This window comes from Anabrus simplex, chromosome 10 (genome assembly GCF_040414725.1).
Source record: "Anabrus simplex isolate iqAnaSimp1 chromosome 10, ASM4041472v1, whole genome shotgun sequence".
NCBI lineage: Eukaryota > Metazoa > Arthropoda > Insecta > Orthoptera > Tettigoniidae > Anabrus > Anabrus simplex.
Window position 1 is genome coordinate 64539473 of NC_090274.1, and position 26147 is coordinate 64565619.

Below are 26147 nucleotides of genomic sequence, written 5' to 3' on the forward strand. Positions count from 1 at the left end.
TGGCATTCCATTGGGGGATACTCTTTAAAAGACCATCTCTACAAAGGTTACATCTCCATTCATAAACAGCGAGCACAGGGTAGAAGGGCACATACCTCCCTTGTAAAATAAGCTATGGATTGAGTTGACCGAAAATATGGCTTCCGATTGAGATAGCTAAATAAATTTCAGGAAACTCGGTTGCCAAAAATTACCAGTGTTTTGCCCCAGTGCAAGTGGTGTGATTCTCCCCTAGCATGCCAGCACTGCATTGTGCTCATCACAGGATAGCTTGCAGTGGTGTCGCTACCGGTGTTGCTAGCCGGTTGGGGTAAAACATGTGTAATTTTTTACGATTGAGTTTCCTGAAATTTTATTTGTGTGGATTGACTTAGTTCAACCTCATGCGTGCATCAACAGGGTGATTAAAATATGGCACAATCGCTTCATTCAAAGGAACATAAGTTTCTTTAAAAAGTACAAAGTTTGTGGTGGTGAGAGTTTCATTGTATTTTTCTTGTAAGGAAGAGGTAACAATCCATGTATGGTGTCCCTTTCAGCTGCTGAAACATAGTTTCTCAATATCGCTTATCATTTGAGTGAAGGATATCGACTAAATATCTGAATTATTGTTTTTCAGTATTCAGTTTCAGTTATGGATGATTTACAGTAACTAAATCTGCAGCTAATCCTAATTTTTATTGACTTGTTGATGAAGCAAGGTGGTAAAGAACAAATTACAATAAATATACGAGGCCAAGTCAATAAGTATCTGCAATTTTGATCTAATTGTCTTTAGGTTGGCTCTATGGTGTTGTGTGTTCACCAGCCGCTAGATAGCACCGTTGTCTACGTCTGTGGTAGGTTTCAGCGTTATCAGATCAGTACAGCTTGCGCTGTTGCGACGTAAAGATGACCCTGCCACACTCTGTTTGTACCAAGGAAGAACAGCATTCCATAATCTGTTTTTTAGGCCTAAGTGTTTACCAGGAGTGGAAATTCATAGAAGATTTCAGCACAATATAGAGACAATGTTTTGCCACAGTGGATGCTTCCAGTCCATGCTCTGACGTTTGCTCTATGGTTCGAAGTGGTGAACCCATGTTTCATCTCCATTGATAATCCGTTTCAGAAATGCTTCACCTTTGTTAACATGATGGTCCAGTAGGTGCTGACAGATTCCCACATGAATGCACTTTTGCTCTTCATTGAGTTGTTTTGGAACCCATGTCGAACAGACTTTGTGAAAGTTAAGCCTATTATGCATGATTTCATATGCAGAACCATGGCTAATGTGCATATGGTTTGCCACGAAATAAACAGTCGCTCATCTGTTATTCAGGATCATATCACGCACTTGTTCAGTATTGACATCAGTTACGGCTGTAGATGAATGTCCAGATCTTTCCTCATCCTGCATGCTCGTGCGACCCCTTTTGAACTGTTTAATCCACTGGTATACACTTCGCTATGGCAAAACATTATCCCTGTATTGTGCTGAGAGTCTTCTGTGAATTTTTGCTCCTGGTACACCCTCAGACCACAAAAAACGAATTACGAAACACTGTTCTTCCTTGGTGTAAACGGAGAGTGGCGTGACCATCTTTACGTCGCAACAGCTCAAGCTGTACTGATCTGATAAAGCTGAAACCTACAACAGACGTAGACAATGGTGCCATCTAGCGGCTAGTGAGCACACAATGCCATAGAGCCAACCTAAAGACAGTTAGAGCAAAATTGCCAATACTTATTGACTTGCATATGTAATCTAGCATGCCCTTCAGCAAAATAATACAAATTAAAGCTATGCGTATTTTGTGGATGGTCCAGGGGTACTAGAAAGACCAGTATCTAATATGAAAGAGCTGTAGTTTACATTTGGAAGGAAACCTGACATTGTTTCTCTGCTGTTACAAGATGGTTGCTCAATACATAGTACCTGTAAGTTACCTTTGAAACTGCAATAAATGTATCTTTCAACAGCTGGTTCAGTGGTTGAGTTTTTACATGTGATGCAGGTTTAATCCTCTCAGGGAGTTGGTTTTTGAAGGGCAGTCAAAAATTTTGGCACTCCTTGTCGTCATTGGCGTGTTGATTTTTGGTTGTGTACTGAGTATCTCCTGGGAAGATTAAATTAACTTCTGCCCCTTTTTGGTGGCCATGATGGTTACAGAGTCAAGTCTGTCTGGTCTGACATTGTGGTTAGCCAGTTGAAGTCCTGTTGTGGAAAAATTTTCACCATCAGAATGTTGACTGGCAGAGTAGGAGAGGTGGTGGTATACAATTTCTAATGACTTGATTGTGTGCCAAAAGTCTGGATTAAATTGCAAACATCTCTGCATTGTTCATATAGAGTGAGGGCTTATGACACTGATGGTGATTCATCTGTCGGATGGGGGCGTTACGCCTTGAGAAGATCCCGTGGTGTTATAGCCATAGGAATAGCCTATGTACTGACACTGGGTTTCACCCTCTCCCTCAGTCTTCTTCTTCATCTCACATACAGACATGCTGGGCGTCAAATAGAAAGACCTGCACCAGGCGAGCCATTATATCTTTATATATCATCTGATAAGTAAATAAATACATAAATTAAATTAAATTTGCTTACCAAGCAAGTTGGCCGTGTGGTTAGGGGCGTGCAGCTGTTAGCTTGCATTCGGGAGATGGTGGGTTCGAGCCCCACTGTTGGCAGCCCTGAAGATGATTTTCTGCAGTTTCCCATTTTCACACCAGGCAATTGACTGCTTGATAACAGCACAGTGGCAATGTCAAAATTGCAGATAGGCCACCTAGATGGCACCACTTCAGATAGTCTGCAACTTGATAGCTGAGGCCATACAATTATTATCAACAGCAGATCTGTAGCTGATATCAAGTTGGCTAGGTTGAAGCCTCTCGAGGCCAATGTTTATGCATGTTTATGAAAAATATTGTAGCCAACATTCCTTTTTGAGGGAAAGTAAATTGTTCTTTAAGAGAGATTTTAGGCATGTCTTGTTGGTGGTTTCACACGCTTTAAGGCAAGCGATAATTGAAAAATACATAAAGTTCTCTACTCTTTGGAAAGAGTACAGGAATATGAGGACAAGGCCTAACATATTAGAATTTGCTGAGTTCGTATTAAATGACTGGAAAGATTCTCTTCAAGTAAGAAATCAATAGGTCATCAAATATTATTGATTTACTGTCCAAGAAGACGTAGTTTCTGAAAGATCCGGAGGAGTATAATACATCTCCAGATATTGTTTTAATCTTTTCCAAGTTTGCTTTTCTTGCTACAACGAATGAAGATTGCTGTGGAAATAATCCTTAAGTTCTAGACCTTATTCGTGGAACACAAGGAATGTATAGCAGCATTAATAGTTTAATTACAGAAGAACAAATGAATATCAGCTGTTTTCAACAGCATTTTTAAATAGTTCAGAATTAAATGGTTTGGTTTCACAAGTACTTGCTTTAAAAACTGGTGCTATTGTCATGGTATTGTTATATTTCTCAAGATCTCTTAAATGGTATTAGGTTAATTGTTCAAAACATGTACAGCCTGGAGTTATTACAAGTGCAAAAGTATGATGAATAGCATTGATTCCGAGAATCTGCATAACACCATTAGATACTCCTCTTCTTTTTCCTTTAAAAGACAACAATTTCCCACATTATCTGGCATATAGAATGGTTATAAACAATGTACATGGACAAACTATCGCGTAGATATTTGCCTCAGCCTGTATTTATGTTGCAGTGCCTTGAGTCTGATCAATGAAGCTAGCTGGTTTTTCCCACATTCCTTTTTTGGAGACATTTAGAAGCACCTGTAGCAGAAAGAGCATAATATTATCAAAGTATTGATACCTGTCTGTCGTCAGAACCATTGTAACTTTTCACAGAAGAGGTAGAATGTGAAAAAAAAACTGCTTCAGTGCTAAAAGTTTGGCACCTTAGGTTTTATCAGTGCTTCACTTGTCGGAGACATAGTTTCCCTCAGCATAAATTATGTACCAAAATTATTTGCATTTATAAATACAAGGTCTTTTCTTTAGCATGATCGGCAGCACCACTCAGAGCACGGCTGGCGCAGTGACACTCGGTCGCTAGCCGGTATAATGCACGCTTTTCCTCCCCACTACTCACAGCAATTCACACTTATAGAAATCCATTTCTAGCGAAACTATTAGTCTAAAACTTACCTGACATTACATTTGATGTTCAAAATGTTGTCCCTCAGCTGTCAAACACGCCTGACACCTGGTAAATAGGTTTGCAGACACTCGACGAATCTCAGCTCGTGTGATGTTCAAAATAACTTGTGTAGCCTAATGTTCTCTTGTAGCTCTTCTCTTGTGTGAGGATTGTTTACGTACACTTTTCCCTTCAGCATCCCCCACAGGTAATAATCACAGGGATTTAAATCAGGAGATCTAGGGGGATAATTAACCACACGATCTTCGAAAACTTCCCGTATTACCTCCATAGACCGATTAGCAGTGTGTGCCTTCGCATTGTCTTGCATAAAGTAACCATTAATCCTTTCTTCTTCATACCTGCCAACCCTTCCGATTTACCCGGAAACTTTCCGGTTTTTAACTCGTCTTCCGATTTTCCGATTTATTTTTACTTCTTCCTATTTTTGACCAATATAACTTCTAGTACGGCCAATACTCTTCCCCTACTATAAGTGTTTGTGTAATTTACGAAACCTCATTTTCAAGAGTATTTATTTGATGCTTTATTTCGTGAGTATTTAGTCCTGCGCCTTCGTGTATCGTGTTTCCCGCTCACCACAGCAGCGTGTCCGCTTTATACAGCTGGGGATTCGGGGCGGCAATTGTCCTGCAAGCAAAACAGGCTGGCGCGCGCTAGCGACTCAGTTAATCGGGATGAAAGAATGAGTTTATTATTGTTCGCGCGCTGTTAACATCGTTTCTGTGTGTAGTTTCGTCGGAGTTTTAGGCCCCTTTTTTTTTCTTGCATTTGTATGCTTTCCCCCACTGCCAAAGTCGTATGTTAATAATGTATGGGACATATAGAATTGTTTTGTATGTGGTAGTTTCGCGTATTTTAAGCCGGCCCCGTGGTGTAGGGGTAGCGTGCTTGCCTCTTACCCGGAGGCCCCGGGTTCGATTCCCGGCCAGGTCAGGGATTTTTACCTGGACCTGAGGGCTGGTTCGAGGTCCACTCAGCCTACGTGATTAGAATTGAGGAGCTATCTGACGGTGAGATGGCGGCCCCGGTCTAGAAAGCCAAGAAAACGGCCGAGAGGATTCGTCGTGCTGACCACACGACACCTCGTAATCTGCAGGCCTTCGGGCTGAGCAGCGGTCGCTTGGTAGGCCAAGGCCCTTCAAGGGCTGTAGTGCCATGGGGTTTGGTTTGGTTTAGTTTCGCGTATTTAAGTGCATCATTTTAATGAGTTGAATGTTTTTAAGTGGGTTGTGTCGGTGACAGTTTCAGGTAGTTTATTTTCTCGTTAAGGCCAAAAATATAACAAACGTTATCTCCAAGTGTTCAGAGATACCTATAAATTTCCGTTCATTTTACCGTCTGATAAAGAAACTACCATATTCTTTCGCGTAATTAACGCCCTTGCATAATTAACGCATCCCAATATTTTTGGGTCCAAAGTGGACAAAAACAAATGTTCACGTATATGACGCTCCCACAACTTCGAACATCCATCACGCAGCTCCGGATGCGTTTCGAAATAAAGATGTCAACTACTCAAGTAGCAGGCTTCCTATTGCGAAAGCGGGCATTCCAGATACAGGGCAACGTGCTGTTATTAGCCGGCACTAGTTTTACGAGTGTTTCGGGTACGGGACATTCTGTGATCTCAAAATTGTCAGTCCACAGTATTCGAGTAATACTGCATCATACTAACTCGCGGTGATCAGTTACACCGAAACATACGGGAAGAGGGCAGCGTGTATTCAATGCCCAAATGAAACGTGCGCTACCGCGGTAACAGAAGTGCACGTCAAGCGGCCAACATGTCTCGCAAAGCATTTCGCGGACCAAAAAGCGGCAAGTTTCCGCAAGTAGAGAAGGATCTGCTTAAATATATGATTTTGTGACGCAACGTTGGATAAGCAATTTCTCACGAAATGCAGTATTTTAAAGAATGTGAAATAAATGCTGCACACGGAATCAGTGTCTCGGATTTGAAGGTTAGCCGAGTCTTGATTAATTTTATGAAGAGAAATGGACTTCCTCTTCAGCGAAGAACATCATCATGCCAAAAAATGACGAATGATTTAAACGATTTTCATCGTTTTGTGATTGAGAAGCGTAAAGTGAGGAATATTTGATCTCCCTTATAGAAACCGCAGATCAGATGCCAATCAGTTTCCATATGCCACAAAGTCGAACAATCGATAAGAAAGGATCATACAGTGTTATCGTACGCGCTACCGGAAGCAAAAAACAACGATGTACTGCAATGCTTGCTATAACAGCTGATCTCAGAAAGCTTACACCTTACATTGATCTAAAACGAAATACAATGCCCAAAGAAAAATTTCCGCGAGTGATCCACGTTCGTATTCAAGGAGGAGGATGGATGGACACGTCACTCGTACAAGATTGGATACAAACGGTTTGGGATAATGTAGCAGGGTCCCTCCTTCTCGTGTTGGACAGTTTTTTTGCCGGTATGTCATTGTTATGGCATTACATGAATTGTACTTTTATTAGTTCATGTTTTAACTCCAGGTCGTATTGTCAGCTCGTAATGGGAAGAATATTTTCCAGTCGGTACTTCAATCCCACGTGTCTAACTTACCTGATGTACCCTATTTGAATTTTCAGGAAAAATCTCACTCCGGAATTTTACGCCAAATGACGATAACCGCAAACGAGTTGAACCAGTTGTGTTTTCATATTATATTTGATGCATCTTTTAAATGTAAGTGAATTGTAAATATCTTAATTCCTTGAATAATTTACGCATCCGAAGTTTTCGCCTGTATTTTTCGTCAAAAAGTGCGTTAATTACGCGAGAAAATACGATATTATGCATATTGTTGCGTGTGTCGGTGTGACATAAATATTATTATTCGTTTAAGTGTCATAAATGATAATGATAAGGTACATTTTCTTGTAACCATTTTTATGTTTTGGTAGTTTAAGATTTGAAATTTAACGGTCAATTCGCATTGTAACTGTAGATATGTATGCCTTTTATCTTGACCTTTTTTCACTTAGACCGTGGTGGAATATATGTGATGAAATCCAGGAATAAAAAAATCTTCCTATTTTTGGTTTCTAAAAGTTGGCAGGTATGCTTCTTCCATCAGCTCTTGAAAGAATGGTCTGAGAATGAGGTATATATATCGATCAGCATTCATTGTTTCGTGGAAAAATATAGGCCCTATAATTCTGCGAGCACTTATTGCGCACTAAACTCCTATTTTTACATCATGAAGTGGACGGACATGCAGCCGGTGGGGATTTTCTGCACACCAGTAGCGATTGTTTTGTCTATTTACATAGCCATTTTAGTGTAGCATGCTTCATCACTATAAAATAAAAGTTCTGGGTCAACATACCCATCGTGAACTGACTGAAGCAACCAGTTATAATACCGAACCCTAGCGAGACCGTCAGGTCCTCTTAAATATTGGGCAGGGGTGGGTTTGTACGGTTTTGCTTTTAACAGTTTTGTTGCTTGTAAGGCGAGACGCGACAGGGATTTTCTTGGAGTTCTTTCCAAGAGAGCTCCTATTTCGTCAAGCTTTTCCTCTGTTAAAACGGTTCGTCTCCTGCGTGATTTCTTGTTAATGGACCCGGTGGTGCGGAACTTCTTTACTAATCTACGTACCGTACTCCTATGGGAAGGGAGGATTCCAGGAAATTTGCAAATGAATCGAAAGCGGCATTCTGTATAAGAAGAATGCTTCGCATAGCACAACACAATGAATACACGCTGTTCTACTGTATACATCACTCTTTAAACACACGATTAGTATTCCTACAGATTCTGTGGTATTTTAAAGCGAACACATTGAACACGCTACCAATGCCGCAGATGAACTGAACTGTTGCTGTGTGTGAAGCAATGGTTATCGCTACTGTACTGCATTAGATCATCTTAGCCAGTCGTGAAGCAATATATCTCTCGGCAAATGAGTCACCCGGCCGCGCTATCGCCTTCCGTGCGTGTTCTCCTGACACACGGAGCAGGCCTTAAAAAAGACCCTGTAGTAACTTGAAATAAGGCTGGACAGAGGGTTCTAATTCTTCCAGTTGATTTAATATCACCTGATAACGATATTTCCATTTCTCTACAAGACTACCCTTATTTCAATTGGTTTGGTGTTATTGGTAAAGCTCAAGGTGAAACATGTCAACCTGTATTTACTGCAGCCAGTTTTCATCCATGATCACTACATTTTGTAGTGTAAGAGTGTGATCTTTCATTGCCTTTAAAATGTTGCATTAGTGCCAAAAAGTAATTGGTATGAATACCCTATATTGACAGCTCCAAGTATTAACATCATAATTTTTCCCCTGTACGAACATCGTAACTTCAGTTAGGCCTGCAATTTTATTTGTGCTATCATTCTCCTAGGAGATGATGTTAAGATCTGTTATTGCTGGTAAGTGTTTGGGAGCAGGAGATACAATTTTTATACAGGTGAAAAACACTGAAGTAATGGTTTTTGGTGATGATCATAACTCATTTTGGCTAGCCTTGGACTTAAAATTTTAATAATTGAGCCGTCGATATAAATATTCCACCATTGCCCATCATGTTTTGGGAGGTTTTAGCTAATATTATAAAAAATGAATTAATATTTGGCAATTACCATTTGGTGATAACTGGGAAAACTTTTATGAGGTTGCTTTTGACATTGTCAAATATTTGTCTTTTACAGCTTTTTCCACTGTACATACAGTTACTGTTCCTCAGTCTTCTGCTCTGGTTCTCGTTTGGTGTATTTTCAGCCTCTAGTTTCTTCTTCCTCAGTTTTCGCTCAACCAACTCATCTGCTTTTTCGTTGGACATCCGCGCTTCCTCATCCCTGGGATATTCATCTGTGTGACCTCCCTTCCCACATAATCTTCATCCCTTCTAATGATGTGCCCCGATCACCTTATCTGTATCTTTGGCTTTATTTTGGTAATCTTCACTGTATTCATTCCTTAGCCTGTCCCTACTGGTCACTCTGCACATCCACACTTGAACATTTTTTAATTTTTACAATTGGCTTTACGTCGCACTGATACAGATCTTATGGCGACAATAGTACAGAAAAGGGCTAGGAGTGGGAAGGAAGCGGCCGTGGTTTTAATTACAGTTCAGGTAAGACACCACTTGGCTGGTGTGAAAATGTAGAAAATCATCTTCACTGCCAATGATGGAGTTTGAACCCCCTATCTCGTGAATGCATGTTCACAGCTGCGCGCCCCTAACAACATGGCCAACTGACTTGGTGAAGCACTTTCCTATCTTCCATCTCCGTTCAGCTTGTGTGCATTTTCCTCAGGGTTGCGTTCACAAAATACGACTGAGAGTAGAGTATCACGGAGTAACTAGTAAGGTTAACTCTCAGTAACTTAATGATATTTCGTGAACACTTGGAGTTAATACAGAGTAACAGAATATGGCTAATCAATTAACATAACCTCATTTGCAAGGAATTTAATGTCTAATTTCCAGGTGAGTTTCTTCATAGCAGCGTGCTATATGAGTTGTTACTGCTTTCCTCACATGTTGTACCGTAAAACAATATCCGTTATTCTTTATCTCGTAGGAACAATCTGATTACATTGATGATGAATACCAATATATTGGCTCTGCACTGGAGCATGATAAGCCATTTAGGACTACTAGCTATGTAGATTACGTTGTTAACAACTACGACAAAACTGAATTTAAACAGCATTTCCAATTTTTGAGATCAGCATTCGAACATCTAATCAGAGTAATTGTCTCTAAACTTTCTAAATCCAAAATCGGGGAACGAGGAAGACCATTGCAAGACCCACGAAAGCAATTCCTGGTTGTAATTTGGCTCTTAGCACCTGATTTGTACAGATCCATTTCGTGAGAGTTATAAATGCACTGTGTGGTATTTCTGATCATATAATTAAATGGTCTCATTCAGGAGGTCGTCTAAAATTTAAAAAAAGTTCCGTATTATACATTTACCAAGGAAATCTTAGAAAGTTGAGGTTAATAACTCAGCTGATCATTCATAACATGGGTATTCTTATAAAAATTCATTCATGTTATTTCCGCAGATTATTAAAATTGGTACCTATTTTTCCCATTCTAAATGAAAATATCTCCTTTGTTCAATACATAACGCCCTTCTTTGTCAACAACAAGAAAATAATTTGAATTCTTTGCCATGTCAATATACTCGCATTTTAATATTTTTCACCGCCACCAATGAATGCATTACTGTGCATGTCGTTAAATCTACTCACCTATTTACGCGGAGTAAAAAGAGTATACTCTGAGTTAACTCGAATGCATTTTCTGAACACCTTTTAGAGTAAACTCTTTACTTTTGTGAAAGGATATAGTGAACTCTGAGTTTACTCGGAGTTGGAGAGTAGTATTTTGTGAACGCAATCCAGCGGTACAATTTCAGGAGCATACACCGTTGCTATTCGTACTTCTGTAACTTTTACTGTGAGTTTAAGCGGTGCTTTCCTATCACAAGGATCCTACTATGTCTCTCCAGGTCTTCCATCTGGTTTGGATCCTACATATCACCTCCTTCTCTGCATCACCATCCTCGTCCACCTTTGAACCTGGATATTTTAAAACCTCTTTTCCTTTGTTCCAGATCCCTGTGGTCATCTGCCTCTACCTTGTAGCTCATGTATTCGGCCTTACTTTGGCTCATCGTAATGCATCGGTAGATTAACCACACGGTACGCTGTTATGTGCGTATAGCATTTTCAAACATTTCTGAAGTCCAATTTATTGCCTGAAGAGAAGAGCAACTATTGATAAATCAGTCTTATTAATGACTTTGCAGTAATGAATTAATATAAATCTTCCTGATGGTGTTGTGAACCGCCAAGCTCATGGGTGGGAGGAGGAAAATGATGTTGGTGAAATTACGCTTGAGGAAGTGGCAATGATGGTAAATAAACTCCATTGTCATAAAGCAGCAGGAATAGATGAAATTAGACCTGAAATGGTGAAGTATAGTGGGAAGGCAGGGATGAAATGGCTTCACAGAGTAGTAAGATTAGCATGGAGTGTTGGTAAGGTACCTTCAGATTGGACAGAAGCAGTAAATTGCACCTATCTATAAGGAAGGGAACAGGAAGGATTGCAACAACTATCGACGTAGTAGTAGTAGTAGTAGTAGTATTTATTCATTCATCATGTCGTTTACATAATTGATTAGTATACCGGGCAAAGTATTCACTGGCATCTTGGAAGGGAGGGTGCGATCAGTAGTTGAGAGGAAGTTGGATGAAAACCAGTGTGGTTTCAGACCACAGAGAGGCTGTCAGGATCAGATTTTCAGTATGCGCCAGGTAATTGAAAAATGCTACGAGAAGAATAGACAGTTGTGTAGACAGTTCGTAGATCTAGAGAAAGCATATGACAGGGGGACGAGCCAAAAGATGTTCGCTGTACTGAGGGATTATGGAATTAAAGGTTAGATTATTAAAATATGTTTATGTTGATAATTGGGCTTCAGTGAGAATTTATGGTAAAAAGAGTTCTTGGTTCAGGGTACTTACAGGTGTTAGACAAGGCTGCAATCTTTCACCTTTGCTGTTCGTAGTTTACATGGATCATCTGTTGAAAGGTATAAAATGGCAGGGAGGAATTCAGTTAGGTGGAAATGTAGTAAGCAGTATGGCCTATGCTGACGACTTGGTCTTAATGGCAGATTGTGCCGAAAGCCTGCAGTCTAATATCTTTGAACTTGAAAATAGGTGCAATGAGTATGGTATGAAAATTAGCCTTTCGAAGACTAAATTGATGTCAGTAGGTAAGAAATTCAACAAAATTGAACGTCAGATTGGTGATATAAAACTAGAACAGGTCGATAATTTCAAGTATTTAGGTTGTGTATTCTCCCAGCATGTCATATAGTAAGTGAGGTTGAATCAAGGTGTAGTAAAGCTAATGCAGTGAGCTCGCAGTTGTGATCAACAGTATTTTGTAAGGAGGAAGTCAGCTCCCAGACGAAATTATCTTTACATTGGTCTGTTTTCAGACCAACTTTGCTTTACGGGAGCGAAAGCTGGGTGGACTCAGGATATCTTATTCATAAGTTAGAAGTAACAGACATGAAAGTAGCGAGAATGATTGCTGGTACAAACAGGTGGGAACAATGGCAGGAGGGTACTCAGAATGAGGAGATAAAGGCTAAGTTAGGAATGAACTCGATGGATGAAGCTGTACGCATAAACCGGCTTCGGTGGTGGGGTCAATGAGACGAATGGAGGAGGATAGGTTACCTAGGAGAATAATGGACTCTGTTATGGAGGGTAAGAGAAGTAGAGAGAGACCAAGACGACGATGGTTAGACTCAGTTTCTAACGATTTAAAGATTAGAGGTATAGAACTAAATGAGGCCACAGCACTAGTTGCAAATAGAGGATTGTGGTGACGTTTAGTAAATTCACAGAGGCTTGCAGACTGATCGCTGAAAGGCATAACAGTCTTTAATGATAAGGTGCGTATGTATGTTTAATAAAAATAAAATAATAAAAGAGGGAACCAGGTTTGATTCCTGGCCAGGTCAGTGGTTTTAACTGTGTATGGTTAATTCCTGTAGCTCGGGGCTGGGTGTTCATATTTATCTTAATATACGTCTCTTCATCTAAACACAACACATCACACTACCAATCTTCTCAGAAACTTATAATAGTGAATATATCACTAAACATAGGCTTGTCATCAGGAAGGTATATGTTATAAAACTAGGCTATATCTACTCTGAAGTGCTGACCCGAAGAATTATTTTCTCTGAAGCATAAGACATTCAAGATAGCTCTTCTTTGTATATGTCTTATACTTCATCCCACTTTTCTCAGTTTCCAGGTGTCCATGGTCCATACATGATTTTTAGAAGTCAATTCCAAGGCAGACTTCCTGTGTGCTCTCTCCAGTGTCCCTAATGTGTGGCAACTTTTTTTTTCATGATTAGTAAATCAATGGATTCCTGCTTGGCTTCCTCCTCCAGATTTTCTTTTGTGATCAATTTAAGCCATTTTATATTGATACGATGCAGGTAACGCGACATGAATATTTGAAGTTGATGTGTGATTTTTTTTTTTTTTTTTTTTTTTTTTTTTTTTTTTTTTTTTTTTTTGTGGCCTTCCATGATTTACAGCCATCATTTAATTGCACAGAATTCTTGAAAGAACAGCATTATTTCCACTAGTTACTTCAGTCTCTTGAGCTGTAAATATCAAGTGAAGTAACAAAGAAGTTGTTTTATCTAACAGTCCTTTCCTGACATAGGCTGATGATACTTTAGTTGATGCACTACCATCTGCCAGTTTTCAGAACCAATAATGTTCATTTCCTTCAGTAACCAAACCCTGAACTTTGGTAACTGTCTTGTTGTAACTGCTTACATGCTTCTTTACCTGTGCCCGTATTAACTCCTCACTGATGTCTTCGTGGTAGGGAGGCAAATACAAAATATGTCAGTATTTTTGGGCAGTTTCATCAATTAAGTATACAGGGAACTGGGATTTGTGTTATTAGTGAGTTCATTAAGTTTTGAAGAAGAACCGCTCTGTCTCTGTTGTTTATTTTATCGATACTTATATTTACAGTAGGGTATTTTGTGTCCAGTACTGTGGCAGTTCTGTTAGGATCTTGACCAACTTGAAAAGAAGTCCCATTTTGTAGAGTGTGCAACTTTTCATTATGTTCTGTCAACATTACAACAGTGACATTGCACAAACTGTTTAATACTCGTAGAATGCTGATCTCATTTAGTTGTACAAAACATAATTCACATTGGTTGACAGCTGATCGCCTTAGAACTAGCCACAATTGATATTGAGGGAACTGCATGACAGTGACAATGCTGAGTAGTGTGATCCCTTCAGCACATGGCGAAAGCCAATTGCTTTTGGTCATCAGGAAGACGAGCCCCTAAACACTTCCCTCCCGATGATGTCACTCTCGTCAGTCACAAATTATATTCTTCCTCATTGTAGATCAGGAATGTTCTTTATAAAATGTTGTTGTGTTGGCTAATCGTTGTATACCGTAATTTGTTGTTAACATTTTTTCGTATGGTAAGTTCAAGTGAATGATACCAATGTATCCTTCCACTTTTACTGTTATTGTTGTGTCTTTTAAAGTATGCACAGATTTATTAACACGTGTTTCATATTTCTTGGTATCACCATGATCGTTAAGGCATCAGTTCTCTATGGTTTGACACCATGGTTAGTTGGTTTGAGTCCTGTTGGTGGTAAAACTTTTCACTGTCGGAATGTTGGCCGGCAGGGTAAGAGAGGTGGTGGTATACAATTTCTAATGACTAGATTCTGTGCCAAAAGCCTAGATTCAATTCCAAAACCTCTCGGCAGTGTTCGTTTGGAGTGAAGGCATATGACGGTGATTTGTCTGTCAGGTGGAGATTTTAAGCCTTGAGGAGCAGACCCCTTAATGTTATCCGACATAAATAGGCTATTTGTCAACCATGGGTTTCTCCCTCCATCATTATCTCGCACATGCAGGGCACCCATCGTCGTCAATGCACTAGGCAATCTGAAAATTCTTCAGCAGACACTCCCAGCACGAAAAGCCATTTGCTAAATGAATAATAATGAAGAGAGAGAGAGTGTGTGTGTGTGTATGTTTTTTTTTTTTTTGTATATATTGTAAGATGTTAAGGATTTGTTGGTAGTATCTGCCAGCATAAATGTTAATTTTTGAATTGAGGCAAAATTTCACATGCGTATTGCTTCCTATTTCCAGGTTTTTATGGTCGACCTTGGACGACTGAGCAGAGGAAGGACCTGTTCCAAAAGTAAGTAGAATTAATAATTTTAATATTTTTGTACCGGGGGTACACTTTCTCCAGCCAGTTAAACTGCGCACCTTCTATAAGGTTATCTAGCTAATCTGCCTTGAACTAATGTTATACTGGATTTTCAACTGCTAGATGTCTCTATTATCGGTTTAATTGCTCCCCCTAGCGGGTCGAACTCTAATCAATTTATTAAGAAATTTGTATTTTCACAGTTGACTAACCTTAGTGTTAAAGATTGTTTTGTTCTTATGTCAAGGTTGTCAATACTTCTGCCCCCTCCCAACTCCTGTATCTATCAACCAATCAGAAATTTTGTGAATATTTTCTCTAGCCAATTAAAATTGGGGGCGTGTACAGGCATCCAGCCTACCTGTAAAGAGTTCTGGAAACTTCCCCTTGAAATACTATAAAAGCTGGGCACTTTAGGGCTGTCGTCATTCTCATCGCTCCAGTTTATTGTGTGGGGAAGGAGCCGCGGGCGGCGTTCGGAAGGCCCAGCAAGCAAGTTAATGGTAGAATTCATAATAAGTGATAGCTCCAGGTAGATAGCTTGAAGGGAAGGTTTCAGACTTCTTTTATTCATGTAAAGTTCTAATTTCATGTTTTAAATATAGATTTTCGGCAAGTCGGAGGACTCTGTTCGAATCCCTGTTTGGAAATGTGTAAACTAAGGGAACAAAGAGTGATTACTCGTTGTTGATTCCCATTTCAATTTGGTATGGGGTGACTAAAATTTTCTGAACTTCTAAATTCTTAACACTTATGGCATTTAACATTTATCGTTTCGTCACCCCTCTCTAGAAAAGACTTAGCCTCTGTAACTTCGGGCCATAAGTCCACTTAAGGTTTTAAGAGCTTTGTAGAAGGAGTGCAGGTTTTTTCCTCCTTGCATTTTGTTTTCGGCTGAACATAATCATCCCTTTTCTTTTCCATTTTAAGGCCAGTAGTATGGGCATTTACGCCCCTGTTTTATCAAACAATAGATTGCGGTGTGAAGTTTCTTTTGGAACACATGAATTATAAAACAGTTGAGCAGACAATGAGCCTAAGCCAGGGCTAATTGATTGTATGACACTTGTCAGGGAGTTTATGCCTCTGAGAGGCTGGGCTGAATTTACTTTTGGAGCTCAGACTCCTAGGCTATATGACCGAGTGGAGATAGTGTACCTGTTCAGAGTTATAATTCTCATTCCGTATAGTATGTTATTGTCTTGATAATCCTCTCAAGTTTTGGTACCTGATATTCGCACTGTTATTGTGGGAGCTGACGAGCTCATTTAGATTTTCTTGATTATTTGTTCCAAAGTTTCTATTAGAATAAAAGAAATGGAAAGAAAGAAATAACATTTCAAAATTTAGTGAATTAACTTATGCTCTGGTCAATTCTTTGCCTGCCCATTTACCCCAGCAACTTCTTACACCTCTGTGATCCACAATAAGCCCGTAACAATTTTATTTTGTGAAATATTGAGTTCTTACATTTCTTTATATAAAATTTCTCATTCTTGTAATTTTTATAGGCACTTCAAATGAATTTTAGTTGCATTGCTCCACACGTATTCTAAATAAATTTAGGTTGTTCAAAGTGGTATGGTTGTGCAACAGTTAGTCCTTTTGTTGTTTTATCTGCAGTTATTCTAAACATAATCTCTTCACTTCAAACTGTTGTCATATACATAAACGTTCCTGTTCCTTCTTATTAACTGAGTTGATATTTCTTCTTCTTTTTTAAAAAAAAAATTATTTACTTTACAGTAGCTCTTGTACCAATGGGTTATGTACAACTGAAACTCATGGCAACTGTTCTCTTGCCTAGACTTGGTTACTCTTTTTATTGTGTCAATATGAGTCAATATATGCAGTCTTCCGATGATCCTGGTATACTTTTGTGATCCTTCCATCCAATTCCATCTATCTTTTTAGCCCTTTGTAGACTGAACGAGTTGGTCATGTGGTTTGGTTCATGTGGCTTTCAATTTGCATATCGGAGATGATTGCTTCGAACCCCATTGTTGGGAGCCCTGAAGATTGTTTTCTGTGGTTTCCCACGGTGTAACCGTACACAAATCACACTCAGAACCCAAGGGATGTATCAGATATTGTGATTTGTAAACCAAATAATTATAGTGTGACATTAATAATTTATTCAGTGGATAATAATATATGGTTGTTTTATGACATAAATTTATTATATTATGAAGGTTTAACTCTGCATGTTGAACCCTTTGTAATAACTCAGTGTAAAGGTAGTGACTACAGTGACTGTATGGCTCCTTTCACACGATCCACTTGCTTTCCACACCACTCCACTTCTCAGACACTCTGTTTTTCCTTGCTGTCCACTTCCGGCAGCTTGCTGGCAACTTCTAGTCGCCACCACATCTTTTGCGTCTGTTTGACTTTGGACCATGGGCGCGGTCATTATCTTTGGGATTTATGTTCTTACGAAAAGAAGGATGAGGAGAAAGAAGAATACTAGGGTTCAAGGGTCCATCCATTGAATTCATATCACCTCGAACGAGGAGCTCATGCTTTTCTTCTAGATGAACGTACCAGTGATCCAAAAATGTTCTTTAATTACTTTTGTATGAGTGGGAATTTGATTTTCACCATGTTGGTTATTCCTGTCCGTATTGACTTGTATTCGAATTTCTATGAAATACTTTCCCGCCTTGTCAATACTTCACATATTTTCTTATACCTAATTCTTGAAACATGTACGGGAATTAGGTATAATAAAATATGTAAAGTATTGACAAGGCAGGAAAGTATTTTATAGAAATTTGAGTGGGAGTTTGTTTGATGAATTGTTGTCAAACCTTGAAACAAGTTTACAGCGTCAGGACACCAACATGAGAAAATGTATTTCACAGACATTTTGAGACAGAAACTTCGAACATGTGACGCACACAATGTTCACCATCTGAATGACTGATTTAGTGATAAAACACTGGTAGTTCTCACGAATAAGAAAATGTTATGTAATTTAATTGGAAACAATTCTTTTGAAATAAAGTCTGCTAAAAACCTTGATTAATTATTTTTTTCAATAACCTATGTTATTGTAATATTGAATAAATAGTTAAGGTATAACACGTACAGTATTATTGTACTTACCAACTTCTCTCTTTTTGGAGTCGCCCAGTTCGGCAAAATTTGGAATCTCTTGTTGGGAAACTTCATTCCACATTTGAAGTTTTTCAAATTTTTTAAATTGATTGTTGTTCATAAATTCCTCAGGCAAGGACGATTTTATATTTCTATTATTAACTTTTCAACATCTATGAATGGAACCAACATTTTGAAACAAAAAATTCGAACTTTTGTGGCGCACACAGTGTTGACCGTCTGAACGAACTAATCTGATTTAGTGAGCTTCCGGTTGCTGAAAGTGGAAGACACTTCAGGCCAGTTGACAGCAGCCTGCTGTTGATGAGAGTGGAGGGAGGTTGCGCCACACAGTGTCTCATGTGAATGCTGCGGACCCCTTTCTACACCTATGGTGTGATGTTTCCTACTTTTAAAAACACCACTCAAATTTATTCGTCTACTAATTTCATTCCACATGATCTCTCTACTGACAGCTTGGAACATACCACTTAGTCAAGCAGCTCATATCCTTTCTCCCAAGTCTTCCTAGCCCAAACTTTGTAGCAGGTCTGTAACAACATTTATATATTATAATACATGTGACATAGGAGTACAGTAAAACCTCCCTATAACGGACACCTTCGGGACCGAAAAGAATGTCCGTTATGAAGGGGTGTCCGCCCGTGAGAGGTTATGAAACCGATACCATTAAACATAAGTTGGAACACAATAACCCATGTATTGTATGTGTTAACAATTCTCGCAAATGTACCTTTAATTGTATACTGTATACAGTATTGCACAATATACTGCACTGTACTCACATGAGAAAGTTGTAGATGGGCTGCTGCAGCTGCGATGCACTGTATTAAGAGACAAAGACACTTCTATGGAAACCTCTATTCAGCACACTGTACACTATTACCGTTCACCATGTTAAAATTAAGAAGAACGTATGAGTTTTTGAAACTTCAAATCAGTTTGTAAATGTAGCAATCTCTAGCACAGTACAATAAAACATTAGCACTTGAAAAAATCCTTAATGTTCGTTTGTTTTGTCCATTTTGGTTTAGCAATGATGTTTTCACTATGTGCAATTAAATCCTGGGTCAAAATACACCTTTTTCATCGTTTTGTTTATATAATAGAATTCTTTCAGTCGCTTAACAAAGCCGAGAGCCTCACTGTACGAGGTTATTGGCAGCACATTCATTTCCGTATTTTCTTCAAAGTCGTCATTAGCATCACCTTCACTCCCGCTTTCGTCAGAATCTTCATTTTTGTCCTTCTTCCCTTGGATTGACTGAAGAATCGTTTTCGTGTCTCCACTCTCACACTCTGTTGTAATATCTGAATCAATTTCGATATAGGTGTTCACTTGTACACTGTAACCTGCTGCATTAATCAACTCTTGTGTTGTTTCCATGCTGTCAGGAAGGGTATCCGATTCTATTTCGGGATGTCCACCACTAGCGGGAAACCCAGCTTTCAGAAAGCAGTTACGAATTGTTGAGGCCGTGACTTTTTTCTATACATTGGGTATCCATGAAATTGCTTGGAGAACATTCAGCCCCTTTGTCAGTGTTTGAAGGGTTACTTCATTCCCGTTAATTTGTGATACTATGTGCTTCATCAGTAACTGTCTGTACATAACCTTGAAGTTCTGGATCATTGCTTGGTCAAGTGGCTGAGAAACTGATGTTACATTCGGTGGGAGAAAGACGATCTTCACATTTTGCAACTTAATTGTATCCGGATGCGGTGCTGCATTATCGAGGAATAATAACACTTTTCGCTCCTGGCATATCATTTTTTTGTCCAATTGTCCTAGCCACTCTATCATTATTTCTCTGGTCATCCATGCTTTCCCATTTGCTTTCCATTCAATGCCAAACTTCATAATGTCCATATTTTTAAAACACCTTGGTTTTGCAGCTTTTCCTGTCACAAGCGGCTCCTCCCGTTCTCCACTCATACTTTCCTTTGAAACACAAAGTTTTGTCGGGTAAAGCACGGAAAAATAATCCAGTTTCATCGGCATTCAAAATATTTTCCGGAGCATACTCTTCTATGATTGAAGGTATTTTTTCTTGCCAATTGTCAACAATCTCCATATTAACACTGGATGATTCTCCACAAATCACTCTGAAGTTGATACCATGTCGCTTTCTGAATCTTTCTAGCCAGCCATTTGAGGCTTTGAAATCTCCAATACCTAATTCTGTCGCGAATTCTAACGCTTTTGCTTGTATCATTGGTCCTGACACAGGGACATTCTGACTTCTTATTTTAGCGAACCACTCTAGCGTTGCCTTGTCAATGAGAGCTCCACTACCACTTTGAAACAGTTTAATGCGCTGTTCGTTGTCATTTAAATGCCATTCTTTCACGAGTTCCTCTTGCTTTTTCACAATTTCAGCTGCCCTTGTCTTTCCAATCTTAAACACTTCGGACAGTTTACGCACACCACATTTCTCATGTTTATGATAGTCTGTTATGCCTACCTTTTCTTTTAAAGTTAAAAATCTTCTCGGAGCCATGTTTACACCACCTTACTGACGTAAAATTGAACACATCAAAAGCCCACGAGTCAATGAAGAGTAACCTGACAGTGAAGGTACGAATTCCAATGCTGTCGAGCATGTCGGATCACACAACTTCCGGAAGTGATAGTGTAGCTTAGTGTTGCCTTCCAAGAACGTGTACAGCCAGGGTCAAAAGTTACAGTCTCTGTGATTCTTATAAGTACCGGGTGTGCAAAAAGTAAGCGAATACATACTGTACAGGGCACAAATACAGAATTTTTTGAAAAAGAAAGTGTCCGTTAGGAGAACTTTAATTGGAGTTTCTCGTGGTTATGGTGTGTCCGTGTCCATAATAAAGGGTGTCCGTATAAGAGGGGTAAATTACTCATACACAACATGGCATTTAATTACGGACCTAGAAAATCGTCCACCAATGAGGGGTGTCCGCCGGTAAGAGGTGTCCGTTAAGACAGGTTTTACTGTGTATTCATTTTCTTGAATAATGTATGTAAAGTTAACCTAAATTTAAACAAACTTTTAACATTATTATATTAGTGGTTATATGGTCTTGTACAGCAAAATATACAGAACAGTGTTGTGTGTTTGAGTCATCAGTCCATAGACTGGTTTGATGCAGCTTTCTATGCCACCCTATCCTGTGCTAACCTTTTCATTTCTTCGTAACTGCTGCATCCTACATCTGCTCTAATCTGCTTGTCATATTCATACTTGGTCTACCCCTGCCGTTCTTACCACCTACACTTCATTCAAAAACCAACTGAACAAGTCCTGGGTGTCTTAAGATGTGTCCTATCATTCTATCCCTTCTCCTCAAATTTAGCCAAATCGATCTCCTCTCGTCAATTTGATTCAGTATCTCTCCATTTGTGATTCAATCTATCCATCATACCTTCAGCATTCTTCTGTAACACCACATTTCAAAAGCTTCTATTCTCTTTCTTTCTGAGCTAGTTATCGTCCATGTCTTACTAACATACAATGCCACCCTCCACACGAAAGTCTTCAAAAACATATTTCTAATTCCTATATCAATGTTTGAAGTGAGCAAATTTCTTTCCTTAAGAAAGCTCTTCCTTGCATGTGCTAATCTGCATTTTATGTCCTCCTTCTGCCATCGTTAGTTATTTTACTACCCAAGTAACAATATTCATCTACTTCCTTTAAGAATTCATTTCATAATCTAATATTTCGTGCATCACCTGCCTTCGTTCGACTGCACTCCATTACTTTTGTTTTGGATTTATTTATTTTCATCTTGAACTCCTTACCCATGACTTCGTCCATACCATTCAGCAGCTTCTTGAGATCTTCTGCAGTCTCAGATAAAATAACAATATCATCGGTAGGTAGCAGGTAGGGACCCTCTTCGGAGGCAGCCCTTCCCAGGGAGTGGTGCCCCTGCCTATGTGAGTCCCAGAGCACACTGACCCGGTGTGTAACATCTGGTATGGGTCCCAGCTCAGGGTTACGAGTGAAGACCTCAACGGCATCTACGGCGGAGATGGCGGAAGGGGCAAACCCATAGCGTCTGTACTCCAGAGGAGCGACTACGAAAGGTGTCTGTTTCCTTGTTAGGGGCGGCCTAATTTTGAACCTGGCAGTAGGTATAAAATGCCTTTGGGTGTGCCGAGCCCATCGTAACAATAGCCTATATGGACAAAGCAGATATGGTGCCTCGGAAAAGGTTAGGGTGTCCCCTCCTAAAAGTGACGCGCAACTCTTCAGGTGCTGGGGGAACTGTGAGAAATGGGCAACCAGCACCAAACTTCATCAAGATTGCAACAGCAAATGTCCTGACACTGACAGGAAAAATCGAGGAACTAGTTGACTTTATGAAAGCAAAAGATATAATAATACTTAGACTGTGTGAGACCAAGAAGAGGGGCATGGGATAGATGCCTCTGAAAGAAGGATACAGGCTGTATTACAGCGGAGGAACTGCAGCAAAAAATGGAGTGGCCATCATGCTTAGAAAAGGAATCCAAGAATATGTGGAATATACAAAATCCGTCAGCGATAGGATGATGGCGATGAGACTCCACTTTGAAAATGGTGTGAAAGATCTATTTCAGTTGCATAGATTAACATCTGGAGGACTTTTTAGAGGAAGTGGAGAGACAGAAGATAAGGAAGTGATATTGATGGGAGATCTAAATGCACAAGTTGGAATGGAAAGACAAGGAAAGGAAGACGTTGTAGGGCCCTTTGGATATGCAAAGGTAAACCCAGAAGGCGAGTTGTTGGTGGATTTTTGCATGAGGAATCAAATGATTGTTGGAAACACCTGGTTTAGGAAGAAGAACAGTCAGAAGATTACAAGGTATGGCTGGGGAGACAGACGAACAAAGACCATGATTGATTATATAATCATAGAGAAAGAACACCGGAAGAATCTTGTAGATTTTACAGCTATGCCTGAAGAAGCCTTTGGTGGAGATCATAGAGTTGTGGTAGGAAAATTGAAAGTGGGAAAGATTGAAAAACCCCCATTAAGAAGAGAGAAAAGAATTAAAGTATGGAAGTTGAAGGAGAAAAGCATACAAGAAGAATTTCAAAGGGAAATAATACCCTTGGTACTCAGGGCGGAGGTGGGGAGTGTTGAAGATGAATGGAAAAGATTTAAGGAAGCACTGGTTGGATGTGCAGAAAATGTATGTGGTAGAACATCAGGAAATGTGAAGGACAAAGAGACACACTGGTGGAATGATACGGTAAAGATTAAAGTGAAGGAAAAGAAAATGGCATGGAAAACATCTAAGACTGAAGAAAGAAGAAAATATGTGGAAACAAAGAATTTGACCAAGAAAGTAGTGGAGGACTTCTTTGAGGAGGTGCAGAAACATGAAAGTATATAAAAAAAATTACAATAATATTTGTGGATCCACCTGTTCAATACTTTTGAAACATGAAAGCCCGAGAATATCTGAAGAAATTTTTTCCGAGGAAAAATGTCTTTACAGAAGATCGATGAATTGAGCCACAAGTCTGAAAAGTGTTCATTTAGTGTTTTCCTTTTCTTACGTGCCATATTCAGAACAACATGTAATGCCGTCATTTCGGTGATGGTGACATCGACCTAGTCCCACCCTATGGAATGATGCTGCAGTGGCATACATTTTCGTACATACCTGTTAGTCTCCTTACATATTTCAGAGGACAGGGAAACCGGGAACAGCAACAAAAAGAAATCCAAAGGAGTCACCGGCTTCTTTCCCGTAGTCAGATGCCTGTATTCTATAATACTGGTGTGATAAAACTTGGAAAAATCAATGTCAGCTTCTTCATAAATGTTCCTTTCATCATTACTGTTTTCGCCACTGTCTTCCACCTCAATTTCCTCCTCCTCACTCAAAATCATTCTCAATATCGCCACTGTCACAAAATTGTTCATAAATATCATCGGTTCCATGCCGCGACTGGTGAATGCCATGTTGATAACGGATGTAAACACAGCAGTAACAGTGACGAAATATCACCTAAGAAAGGCAACTCGGCTGAAAGATATTAAATGCAGATGGCAGCATGTAACAGAGAAATTCTGAGGCTGTATGCTGCATAAAATTTGGCCCATGTTTGCTCCAGTTTACGAAATTAAATTTTTGACATTACTGGGAATTGAACCCAGGCCCTTGACGATGGCTTTTAATAGTGCTGACCATTACACTACATAAGTGGACATAAGCCAACTCCTGAAAAATACCTACTGAATGCTCCTCCATCATGAATGATCGGAAGCATTGTCTTATACAATTACAGAATTTGAGGGTAAATTATTTAACAGTCCATTTCAGATGGTCACCTTTTGTTGCCAATGAATGAGTATTGTGTTTCCTGTGCAAATCGTTTCGCTTACAGCATGAATTTGGATTACCTTCCCTCCTTTCATAGAGGTGCAAGAGCCTCGTGCCAAGTTTGGCCTCCCATGTTCTAGAATTTTTTGTAGCCTGAAGTGTCTGTGTTTCATCCATGTTTATATTATTCCACCCTTGCTTTCTTTCTTGTATGGTTCGTGGTGTGGGTTACTGTAGTCACGTCCTAGTTTGTGAACCATAGGCAATGGCGAGTTGCCTAGAATATGGTCCTGAGAGTTAGGATACCAGTTACTGTGGAGTAAGCGTGGGCATCTCGGACATATTCTGAGTCAAGGCCATCCTGCTCAGGCAGCTAAGACTACACAGTCCACTGGAGGTTTCTAACACATTAGAGGAGACATTCTTGCTGGGACTGTAAGTAGGGTAGCATCCTGCTTCACAGATTTTAGCGAGCTCAGCATATTTTAAGCAGGCCTCGGACCTAGGCACTAACAAAGTCTCACTTCCATTTGACTGGTTAGGGACTCCTTGAAAGGAGCTTGGTAAACAAAATGGAAGTCAATGGGGAGCTATCAGTATTAATGGAGCGTACGGAAAAATGCATCTATAACTGGCTAAGTCAGCAAAGAGGATTTGTCTGGTTGTCTTAGGGGTTAATAATATTTAGATAAGGGGAGATAACGATGAAGAGGAGATAATTGTGTGATCTCAACAGGTGTTAAAAAGGGAAGGATAGTGTGGAGTATGACTTCATCAGGAATACTATTATTCTCAACATAGTTTCTGTTAGGCACGTAAATGAGTGAAGGATGTGGGTAGCTTAGCAGTTGGAGGAATTAGGACGAGAGTTGTCTCGGTGTAACTGAGTGTGTAGATGAGGATGAAGTTGGCAAGTTTTATGAAGCACTGAGTGACATAGTTGTTAGGGTCAACAGCAAGTATCGGATAGTGCTAATGGGAGATTGCAATGCAAGAGTTGGAAATAGAACTGAAGGATATGATAAGAACTAGAACAGATGTGATCGTTATGAGTGTTCATCATTCAGCTCTTCACTTGTCTTGCACCAAATGTCAACAACACGCTGTTATAAATTTTATCTACCTAAATCAGGGCCTGGATGTTGATGACCTATAAATGTTTAAAAGATGACCTTAGAAATGACTGCAAATATCCCATAAAGTGACCCAAAAACTTGAAAAATTACCTAAAAATTCGAATGAAACTGCCATAATTTCATCACACAAAAAATGCAAACATACTACGTCATTGTATGTTGAAATGATTTTAATAGGTACCTAATATGATTTAATTATTGACAAATACAAATTATTTGCATACAAGTACTGGTTATTATTTCAGTCTATTGTTTAGCACTCCAAGTTCTGTGTTCTTTTCTTCAAGGAAAATGACACTTCATGGTGTGTGAAACTTTATGGCTGCAATATCTGAAGAACAAAAAAGAGAGCATTTCACTGTTAGGTACTCTAATTCTTCATTGGATCAGAGGCAATAAGAAAAATGTGCACTTAAAATACCTGAGACATGCTATACAGGCTTACCTCACTCCGCGTTGAGAAACTTTTAGTTTGCTATTATTTTGGACTCCACGTATGTGGTTCTCTCGACCGATATGTTGCTGAACGGTAGATAGATCTATCTCCTGCCACTTTCGCTTCACATATTTCGCAAAAAAGAGTTTCACCATTGGTGGTAGAAATATCCTCGCCAAATTCCA

General features: G+C 39.4%; 1 protein-coding gene across 1 annotated transcript in view; it reads left to right on the forward strand.

Annotated features, from left to right (window-relative positions):
* Oga (O-GlcNAcase) overlaps positions 1-26147 on the forward strand; it is a 226814-nt gene that overhangs the window by 21511 nt on the left and 179156 nt on the right. The window contains exon 2 of the mRNA XM_067154884.2: positions 14909-14960. Coding sequence (XP_067010985.1) covers positions 14909-14960 — 52 coding nt within the window. The remainder of the gene's footprint in view (positions 1-14908; positions 14961-26147) is intronic.